Genomic DNA, 11,060 nt, shown 5'->3' with positions numbered 1-11,060 from the left:
CTCCTCCTCCTCCGGCCCCAGGACTCATTGTGTGCTGTTGACAAACTGAATGAGCTTCTGTGCGCGCCGCCAACCTAAAGTTAGCTAACGACGCAATGTGTCAGCGGACGAGTAGAGTGGAACAGGACGAGTGTCGGACTTCAGAGCCCGATAAGCTGCGCTGCTGTTCCTGTTGTGACTCAGCGGACTGCGAGGTCAAAGGTCAAACATCTCCCTGGTCGAGCTGGATGTTTTTTAACCTGATGTGTCACGTGACCAGACAGGATGACCTTACAAGGACCGTAGCGTCTGAGGTTTGTTCTTTTCATTAAAGTGAAGGGATCACACTGGTGTTTTCTCTGGATTCCTGGGAGGTGAACTGAAGCTAAGTTTAGACTGCAGGCGTCTGCCAGCACAGCAACACGTCTCATCTCTCAGATCTCCATCAGCAGGGTGAATTACAGACATACCAGACAGGCTCATTGTATGAAACTGATCCAGGATCAGCTGATATGAAACTGAAGCGCACACTGCGTCTGTCTGCATCAATTCATCTTGGTTTCAAAACACCAACATGAACCCGAACCCTCAGCCGGTGACGCGAGAGTCCGTGTGAAGGACAACTCCAGTTAGCAAGTGCAGGGAGATCCCCCCCCCACACTGATGCTCTCCTGAGGTACTGGGTTCTACTCTAGGATTCATTTAAAGAACCAAGAACAATCCAGATGAGACAGAAACTGTGTCTCAGTTCAGGTGCTGCATTCTTCTGAAGAAACACTTAAAGACCGATGGTGATCCCTCGGAGGCCGACCTCTCCCACAACACATTGTGCACCAGTGACAAGTTAGCTAGCTTTGGTCATGTTCACCCCTTCCTCCAAGTTTTGTGGAAATCCGCTCAGAAGAACAGAGAAGACCACGTCACTGACCCAAGCATTCAGTCGAGCTGCACCAGATCACACCAAGTCGAGGCCGTCTGGTCTACGGAGGATTTACGTGATCAGCGTCACCAGCTCGTGAAGAGATTGTTTGAATGGCCGTCGGTTTCTAACCATGTGCACCGTTAGCTGTTCAGTTGAGTTGAAGCCTCATATTCATCACACCTCTCACTGATTGAACGATGAGTCGTGGGGTCGGTTCGGACAGCTAGCTATGAGCTGGAGAACATGTCGCAGCTCGAAGTGACTACTAATGAAACTTGGGTAGTGCGGACAGATCGTGTCCTTCACAGGATTTTTTCTGAGGTCAACGTTTAAACCGTAGACTGTGAATAACGATGGACGACATGCCAGCTCCCAAAGTGAAGCCAAATAAGCCATATCGCCCCCTGTTGGCTGGCTGTAGTCCTCCATATGAGCAGATGGGACATGGATCAAAGTAAAAAATCAAAGGAAACTGATAATGATTCAACTGTTAATTGAATGTTTGTCAAAGATGTTTCTTTCATTTGAGGCAGTTCTTATCTCAATGTGTTTGTTCACGTGTTTATGTTTCGATCCTGGATATTTGGGCTTCATTTATGGAGAGTGGGAGGAGGTGGAGACATGTTTTCTATCTTTATTTACAGTTTGTGTTTGGCACACGGACTTGTCCTTTAATTCACTCTCCAGTCACACAGTGGAAGAAGAAATCTTTAATCAGTTTCTGAGTTTATTAATATTCACAGGACTCTAATGAACACACATTATCTTCAAAATAACATATTTGCTAACTTGATCTTAATTAAATTTCTTTATATGTTTTGCATGCGTCTATTGTCTAGGTATATTTTTCCTTTCCAGTTATCTGATGTGTCCAGTTAAATATGTGTGAGCTCATATCTAATACAAAGTCATAATAATTTGTCTATGAGGCATCTTTAAGAACTTTTTTTTCATAGTTATAACTCAGGTTCGATTCAATCTGCAGTTGCTCTATTTTGTGTTTGAGGTTTTTTTATGAATTAATTTCTCAGCCCGTTTAAACAAACAGTCAAACAGTCGTGTCCCTGGTTCCTCTTCATCATCTGCCAAACTTTCTGACGATATTATATGTTTTACAGATTCACAGCGCCACCTGTTGGTCCGTTACTGTCAAGACAAGGACACACTGGGTGGCTGTGGCTGAGGGGTAGAGCGGTCGTCCTCAAACCTGAAGGTCGGCAGTTTGATCCCCAGTCTGACCCATCTGCACAGTTTCGGGAAATATGGATTGCGTTGCTGTTTTGGTTTTTTCGTTTTTCAAGAACTACCTTTTTAAAATAAAAGTATAACATTTCTCCTTCCGTCTAAACCATTTCAAAATATTCAGAAGATGAATATTTTGGCTGCCCCGACCAATAGTCAAATTTTAATTTCAAGGTCCTTCCTTTTAAATTTCTCATTCTAACATTTGACCAGTTTTACAGTTGTTTTTCATGTTCCATGTTTCCATTTTTTACACGTTTACAATCAAATATAAAAGATTTAAAGACATAACATGTTGTCTTTATTGGTTTGGCTTAATGGTATTAACTTTGCAGATAATCCCTGGTAGATAACTTGTCATCCGCAGTATTGTAAGATAGAGTGTGAACAGTATTACAGAGGGTAAGCACAATAAGTGCACCAACCTTTCCAATAAACAAATGTTGTTGCTTATAATTATTGCTAGTAGTGACATCTGTAGAGGCATGAGTATTACCAGTATCTATATCTGCATTCTTTATCAAAATGGCACAGCCTAGACATTGACAGACAACCCATTGCCTAAGTAAATTTAAAAGTAAGTTATTTTTACTTTTACTTAAGTAGGATTGTTGATGTAGTACTTTTACTTTTACTTAAGTATATATTTTCCTGGGTACTTGTACTTTTACTTAAGTACTAAACTTCCATACTTCCTCCACCACTGTCTGTATGAATGTGTGTGTGAATGTAAAACTGTACTGTAAAGCGCTTTGAGTCATCAAGACTAGACGAGCGCTATATGAATACAACCATTTACCATTTACAACATACAGTCAGGGGACAGACTCACAACGAGTTCACCGTTCATTACACAAACACATTCAGGCTTTCAAACCAGTAACCTGTTTAAAAGCAGAATGAAAACTTCTCTTATTCACGAGTCCCTTGAACTAATCTATTTTACAATGTCATACCATCATTGTATTTTACTCTAAATTAGATTTTCTTTATTTTACACATTACTGTATATTTTATTAGGGCCAAATGGCTCAACAGCGCCCCCTGGAACGCAGCCCGTAGGTTTCCCTTTGAACGACAGATTTGAGAGTTTTCTGAATTTAAATCGAGTTTTTAGAGCTAATAATTATTTGTTTGTAATATTTGATTTCATTCTTAAAAGACCAAAACGTTTGAATGACAGTTGTTTTATTTAGATGATTAGATATGTATGACTTAGTGAGTAAGTTATTTACATTGTGTTGCTTCGTTCAGTTTGACAGGAAGAGAGAACTGAGTCGGGGTTTGTCATTTCCGATACGTCCGCGGCGCGGAGATGTGACGTATATCAACCGGAAGTTGCTCAGAGCGCGTGCGCCGGTTCTGCACCGTGAGTCCATTGTTGTTGTTTTGTGTTTTCGTGAAAACTCGCCCGGTAACGGAGCCTTTCCCCGTTTATGTCCAGCCACGTGACTGCTCGACCTGAGCCACGAGGCACTGGTGACTTCCGGTTCTTCCAAGACCGAAAACAAACGTTTAATTTGACTCCAGGAGCTGTTAGCATGCTAGATGCTAACGTTAGCCGGAGAAACGCAGTAAAAACAGCAGTTTCCTTCAGCTCCTGAGAACCGAGCTGAAGTATTCACAGTGTGTACTTTATACTTCAGCACGTTTAAAATACTCCACTGCAAGTAAAGTCCTGCCTTCAGAACATTTGTTGTATATTCAGCAAAACGCACTTCAAGTAAATGTGCTGCAGAAGAAGTTTTACCAGGTTTTTGTATTAGTATTACTGCTGCGTTAATGTGAATGTCGTGATTGAGCTCATGTGAAATACTTCATATGTTGTTGTGTAGTTTAATCTTCACGCTAACAGCGAGCTCCACCAATCAGAGCCGTCGCTGCCCCGGCTGAGGATTGTGGGTAGTGTAGTTCTCCTCGTCATCCTGAATGAGATGCGTTTCTCTACCTCGTCGCTTGTGGGGCTTTGACCGCGGAAGGTTCAAATCTTCACTTCCTGAACCAAACTGTTGGTCTGTGTTTTGTCACCTCCCCAGACACGCCTCTTTATTGTAGAGCTAGTGTTTGTGAAGTTTTATTTTAATAACTCAGTCGCGCTCCAACAGCCACATTCACCACATCCTGAGGTTTATTGCATCTGCACCACATTTCACACCTTCTCTTACAAAGTCATCATCTCAAATTTGTTTCATCAAGATCCCGGGATTATTCTCTGAGGAATCAAAGAAAATCTTAAAATGATTCTGGATCCAGATCCGTCTTGTGATCGACAGCGACATTAAGTATCTGTGGAAACACACTCTGATGACATCATCAGCACAAGACGGCAGCGTTTTGAGAGGATTTAGCTTCATGTTTGTTTCGAGTGAGGAGACGGAGCGTCCATCTTTATTTACTGTCTGTGTGTCTTTGTGTTCAGAGAACGATGGATCTTCAGACGACAGAAACTGTGAAGGAGGGAGGAGAAGGGGAGGAAAGAGGGAGGAAGAGGAGACCCGAGGAAGAGGAGGACAAAGAGGAGACCTCCTCCAACAGGAAGCAGGTAGTTCACTGTCCGATGCCCCCTGTGATCTGTTAGCGATGGAAGGTGTTGATGTGTGGCGTTGATCCGTCAGGTGGCCGATCACAGTGTGAAGGTGGCCAGTCACTACAACCGGCTACAGGAAGTGGGTCTGGCTGCGAGAAGCCAGAGCAGAATCTTCTTCATGAGGAACTTCAACAACTGGCTGAAGAGCGTCCTGATCGGTAACTGACCAATGATCTGTTAGATATAACGAGTCCATTCATAACTGTGACTCATCAGAGAGCAACAGATGTGTTCAGGTGTCAGAGGAGGAAGTCGTTGATTTGACATCTTGTTGATTATGGAAGTATTTAAGTGCTGTTTGTTTGACTGACAGGTGAGATCCTGGAGCAGGTGCGGGGGGCGGGGTCTCGGCAGGTGTCTGTGTTGGATCTGGGCTGTGGGAAAGGAGGAGACCTTCTGAAGTGGAGGAGAGGAGGAATCAATCACCTGGTCTGTGCAGGTAATCACTTATTATTGATTAACATCACTAACGTCCCTGATCAGCTGTTGTCAGGTTCATCTTCACCTGTTCCTCTGCCGTTTGTGAGGTTATTACTGTGACATCACAAACAGGAAGTTACCTGTCAGAGGCTCACCTCACAGGAAGTTACCTGGGTCAGTGGGTTTATCTCCCAGGTGTGCGACTGTAGAACACTACGGTCTGTCACCAGTGGATGGTGCACTAGTGGAGATCATTCTCTCATCTTTCTTTTGTTGGATCCATTCAATGAATTTGAAAATGTGATCCTTGTTTTGAAAGGTCAACTCACAGAATTTAATTCTCCAAGAATGTTAGAGATTTTATATTTAGTGTTAATATTCTAAGAAGGGTAAAGTTTTGCCTCTCCGTCCGTCACAAGGTTTTCTGTCAATCATCTAGATCCTGAATTCAAATCACATTCCAGTAAATCGTTGGTCAATTTACAGCTTTGATTAGAATAAACACTTTGCAGCAGAACTGAGGGTCAATGACCTGATGATTATTGTCAGTAATGGTCGAGTATCTGAGGAGAAATATTATATATCAAGCAGTCCTGTTGTGATCATAGTCCACAATAAGGATCCACCATCAGCTGCCACCTCGAATAAGGAATTACAATAATCACGTCTGGATGAAACTCTTTTTGAGACGTGTATGATGTTTGAGATGTTAAACCAGGGAAAGAAGGCGGTCCTAGAAATCAAAGATCACTCCCAATTCCAGATTGTTGAAAAGCAGACGGATTAAAAAATGAATCATCAATATAATGTTTTTATTTTCAGATATAGCTGGAGTGTCTGTGGAGCAATGTCAGAGTCGTTATGAAGAGATGAAGAGGAAAAGTCACGTTAACGAGAAAATCTACAGCGCTCAGTTCATCACTGCCGACTGCTCCAAGGTAGAACCACAACACATAGATCAGTTTATCTGTGAAGGTAGAATTAGAGCACGTAGATCTCTCTATTTGTAGAGATGTTGGTGTAACTCCTGTGACGTCTGTGTGCAGGAGGTTCTGTCAGAGAAGCTGGACGACCCGAAGTTGATGTTTGACATCTGCAGCTGTCAGTTTGTGTTTCATTACTCGTTTGAGAGCGAGCAGAAGGCGAACGTGATGCTGAGAAACGCCTGCGAGCGTCTGAAACCCGGCGGCTACTTCATCGGAACGACGCCAGATGCCTTCGAACTTGTGTAAGAACAAGAATGTTGTATGACTGAACTGTGTTTGTCGTGCTGCAGGTTCACTGGAGATCGTCAGAAACCCACAAGGATTCTGAACATGTGTCTCCTCTTCTCCTTTGCAGTAAACGTTTGGAGGCGTCGGACTCTCTGTCGTTTGGTAACGAGGTGTTTAAAGTCTCGTTTCAGTCCAAAGGTTCCTACCCTATGTTCGGCTGTCAGTATCACTTCAGCCTCGAGGACGTGGTCGACGTTCCAGAGTTCCTCGTCTACTTTCCTCTTCTAGAGCAGTAAGATCACATCATTAATGCAGAAGTTGTTTATTGCATCCGGTTTGGCAACATTTCTGTGGAGTGAATAAGGACCATCAAGAATCAATGGCTAGAACTCTGCAGTCACTCTCATGTAGAAACTCTGCTTTTCTTCTCTCTGTGTCAGCATGGCCAAACGCTACAACATGCGTCTGGTGCTGAAGCAGAGGTTCTCTGAGTTCTCTGAGGAGAAGGTGAAGAAGGAGCATCACCGCAGCCTCATGATGAAAATGATGGCGCTAGAGGTAAAGTGATCAATTATCATCACAAACACCGGCTGAGTGAGGAAGCTGTAGACTAGGCCGTTGTCTTGAGGTTTAAATATCAAGATTTCTAAGAGCATTTAGGTTTTTTGAGGTTCTCTGGGTTTGTTGATGCACTTATTGGAATTCGCTTCAGCTAAAAGCGTCGGCTCAATGAAATGTAATGTTTTGAAGTTGTCCCTCTGGGTTCCTTCATTTCAAACCAGTTCTCTGTTGCTGGAGCATCAGTCAGTTTCTTGTCAGTGATAAAATCTTGTGATTTGTAAAGTGTCGTTTTATTTTCAGCCGTTTCCCTGTGAGGACGGAGGTCGACCGGCTACAGACACCAAAGGAGAGTACATCCATGCTAAAGAGCACTGCGGCAGCACTGGAGTCAAACTACCACTGGTGAGAGAGCTGGTTCAGATGGCGTCAGTGTCGAGGTCTGACGAACGAGACAAAAAATATGACGACAAAGTGAAATAAAACAGCAGCTGTGTTTAGTTCCTGTGTGATGTTAAGATATTAATGTTTTACAAGCAGACATCGTGAACAAAGATCTGATGAAACTGACTCCAGCTCAGTGTCTGACGCAGTTTGTGTTTTGTGCAGGGAACTCTGAGCAGATCTGAGTGGGAAGCAACCAGTAAGTTTCTCCTTCAACTTCACTGTTGACTTGTTTAAAAAAAATTTTTTATCAGTTATAACGCAAAAAATTTGACCTGCAAATGAACCTGGTTCATTCGATTGTGTTCAGCAGAAAATACTTTTAAATGTTCTCATCGTACCTGTTAACATGAAGTAGTATTTGAAGTTCTATAAGTAACGATGGACGATGACTCGACCTCTCCGACTCGAACGCTGCCATCTTGCTCTTTTGATGTTGTGTGCAGTCAGGGGCAGGGTCTATAAGCTACACTGCAGCCAGCCACCGGGGGGGGGGGGGATCCAGATGATTGGCTTCACTTATTGGAGCCATCATGTCGTCCATCTTTTTTCATGGTCTCTAGTTTTCACCAAGTCCAACGCTCATTAACATGTTAAAGAAAGTGAAACACAATTTCGGGATCCACTCCAGAATGGACTTGGTTCTTATTTAGGTCATGACACACCCCTCTGCAAAATTGTGTAAATCAGTTGTGTCGTCTTCTAGTAATCCTGCCGACAGTCAGACCACAAACCTTGGTGGAGGTAATAACCTGGTGGAGGTAATAACCTGGTGGAGGTAATAACCTGGTGTCTCTGCTTCCTGTGCAGGTATCTACCTGGTGTTCGTCTTCCAGAAGATGTCCTGACGATGAAAACGTGAACTCACCTGCTGCTCGCCAGCTCAGCTGTCCTCCATGTTGTGTGTTTTCTTTTTGATAAGGTGTGAACTGTTTGGGTTTGTTGAAATGAATAAGAATAAACGTTAAAGTCAGAAGAATGTTGTCTATGCAGCGACCATGATTTGAACGTCACAGTTTACTGTCGTCACGCGTTCAGCTTCAGTCACAACTTCCACAAAGTGTTGTCTTCTTCAAAATATGGTGTTGTGTAACTGGAGTTTAGAAAACCCCCCCATGACCCTGGTGCTGTGGTCATGTGACGTAGAACATGTATCATATGAATTTTATAAATATTTATATGCAAGTATTTATATATATATATATATATATATATATATATATATTCTTGATTGGAGCAACTGTAAAGAATTCGGTTTCCCTCTGATTCTGTTGTTTCTGGTTAGGACCGTTAGGGGGCGCTCCAAGTGCACTGCTCACATCTCTGATCAAACATCTGGATGAGTGGGATTCACATGTGGGCACCAGGTGGCGCTGTAGAGACTCAGGTCTGTGGATCATCCCTCACAAAGAGGAAACTGACACTTGTGATCGTGTGAGATAATTCATCTTTAACAAAAAATAATAAACAGAACTTCATGTCTTTGTGTTTCCATGTTTGTCGACACATATGAGACTTTATTGGTTTAAATAAAAAAAAAATCTGAATGAATTCAAATTTTTAAGTCAGTGTCTAATACGTGTCTAACATTATTCATAGAATATATAAAATGATCTGGAGGTCACATGCAGCTGACCGGTTTGACCTTTGACCTGAGATCAGGAGGAGGCTGTGACTTGAGGCATAAATATGAATAAAGCTCTAAAGAAACAAAATGAACCAAAGCAAACGTTTGTTTACCAACGAGGCGGAGTCAGGAGGAAGATTCAAGATGAGACGAGGACACGTGAAAACAGGGCCGAAGAGGTTTGTCCTTAATTCACCACATGTGTGAATATATGAATCTTAATTATGAATATTAATATGAATAATATTTACATTTGTTGTCCTTCACGGCGCTTAGAGCACCTCCGTCGTCATGGTTACATTACTGAGATTGAGGAAACGAGGAGCTGATCAATATGATGATAATAATGACAATAATGATATTTGAATTCTTTAGAACCCACTGTACATAAATGTCCCCCAGTGGAACCCTGCGGGGCCCCTTCACCTGGGTCCGGCCCTGAACTCCAGTCAGAGGTTCAGGATCACATCTGGTTTCCAGCTCACAAGTCCTCCTCGCCCCCCCCGAGGACAGTTCATCATCAAGGCATTCCAAGCAGCTGAGGGCAACAGCCACCTATCAATTAGTGAGAGATGTAATTAGTGTTTATTAGAGCAGACAAAAGACGGAGCGCCTACACCTACAGCTGGCCCCGCCCACATTCTCTCTGAAACACACGGCCTGACCTTAAAGCGCCCCCCCCACACCATCTGCAGTGTTTTTACCTGGAACTTCATAAACATGCCTTTAGAGCACAGGCCTGGAGGCGGGGCTACGACAGGGCAGCCGCGCCCACCCACCCACAACTCCAATTAGCTAAGTCATCAAGGTCATCCAGCTCCGAGTGACAGCTAACCCTCCTCAGATTGAGCTGTTTTGAGTGCCCCGCCTCCCTCTCACCCCCCCCCCCCCCTCCCCTCCCCTCCTCCCTCCTTCATGAGATACAAGCGCCCAGATCTTTTTGCTTCCCATTACCTCTGTTGAAATATGGCTACTGGAGACGAAGATACAATCTTGCAACCATTTGGGGGTTAGGGTTAGGGTTCTCCGGAGAGTCCACTCCACCGGCCCGGCTCCGTTGGCGCCGTCTCCCCGGAGAGAGGATGGAGCGCGTTAGCTAACGCTAGCCGGGGAGCCGGAGCCGGTGAGATGATGGTGGGGGGTGGTTCAAGGCCATGTAGCGAGACTATGACGTATTTTCAGGTCGTAACACCATTCAACGCCATCGAGCGTATCGTTTCTGACATAGAGGAAACACAACAAGTCGCAGAGGTTGTTTTTTTCTAGAGTTTTTGGGACGGTAAACATGCCAGATACCAAATTAACGTATAACTAGGTGTCATCTGCATAGCAGTGGGAAATTACCGTGTGTCCTGATAACGTTTCCTAGTGGAAGCATTTTTAATGAGAATCAAATTGGGCCCATTCTGCTCGTGTGATGTCATCAAGTGTCCACAAGCCCCAACATTCACATTCCAGTGGAAACCAGTTCACATCCAGTTTGAACTGGTCCACGAGTCATTTTATCAGAGACATTAAGGCTTCAAACTTTTATTTGATGGTATCTTTCCAGTTGTTTATTATGTTTGACAAATAGATCTCTATTGACTCTATTGTATTTGTCCAGAGACCCCCCCCCCCCCCCCCCCCCCGAAGTTTTACAGTGGACCTGCTGCTCAGCACGACTCAGCTGGAGACCTGGGACACGCCGTCCCTGTGGGGGGGAAGCAGGCGTGGAGCTGGTTTGTTCCCACGCCTCATGTCACAGATCTCACTCTGATGATTTAATGGACGGAGACGCCCTGAACAAAACCTTTAACTATGAGATGGAGACACAAGTGGCATCAAGAGGAAGAGACAAACTGTCCCTTCACATGTGGGATAAAGACACCTGTCATTTTATTAATTCTCTTTTAAGATTAGAGGTAGAGGACAGACCAAGGGAAGATAGAGGAAAGACAGGGGGCAGGAAGAGGACAGACAGGGGACAAGTAGAGGACAGACAGGGGGCAGATAGAGGACAGACAGGGGCAGATAGAGGACAGACAGGGGACAAGTAGAGGACAGACAGGGGCAGATAGAGGACAG

General features: G+C 43.9%; 1 protein-coding gene across 3 annotated transcripts; it reads left to right on the top strand.

Moving 5' to 3' along the window:
- The first annotated feature begins 3,443 nt into the window (after nucleotides 1-3,443).
- On the top strand, nucleotides 3,444-8,923 carry rnmt (RNA (guanine-7-) methyltransferase). 3 transcript variants are annotated; one of them, XR_008342280.1, is made up of 12 exons: nucleotides 3,444-3,512; nucleotides 4,563-4,685; nucleotides 4,759-4,888; nucleotides 5,044-5,169; nucleotides 5,973-6,088; nucleotides 6,197-6,378; nucleotides 6,492-6,656; nucleotides 6,805-6,922; nucleotides 7,226-7,327; nucleotides 7,532-7,565; nucleotides 8,177-8,288; nucleotides 8,652-8,923. XR_008342280.1 is itself a non-coding variant. In XM_053446556.1 (11 exons), exons 2-11 carry the CDS (start codon nucleotides 4,569-4,571, stop codon nucleotides 8,212-8,214), a joined length of 1,128 nt encoding a protein of 375 aa, XP_053302531.1. In that variant the 5' UTR covers nucleotides 3,492-3,512; nucleotides 4,565-4,568; the 3' UTR covers nucleotides 8,215-8,923. The 3 variants fall into 3 exon arrangements, 2 of the variants coding, with proteins under 2 accessions (XP_053302531.1, XP_053302532.1); XM_053446556.1 differs by having other exon boundaries at nucleotides 3,492-3,512; nucleotides 4,565-4,685; nucleotides 8,177-8,923; XM_053446557.1 differs by lacking the exon at nucleotides 3,444-3,512 and adding an exon at nucleotides 3,545-3,769 and having other exon boundaries at nucleotides 8,177-8,923.
- Nucleotides 8,924-11,060: the final 2,137 nt, after the last annotated feature.

This window comes from Pleuronectes platessa, chromosome 18, assembly GCF_947347685.1.
Source record: "Pleuronectes platessa chromosome 18, fPlePla1.1, whole genome shotgun sequence".
Classification (NCBI taxonomy): Eukaryota; Metazoa; Chordata; class Actinopteri; order Pleuronectiformes; family Pleuronectidae; genus Pleuronectes; species Pleuronectes platessa.
The sequence above is the reverse complement of the archived record's forward strand: the minus strand, read 5'-3'. Positions and strand labels throughout refer to the sequence as shown.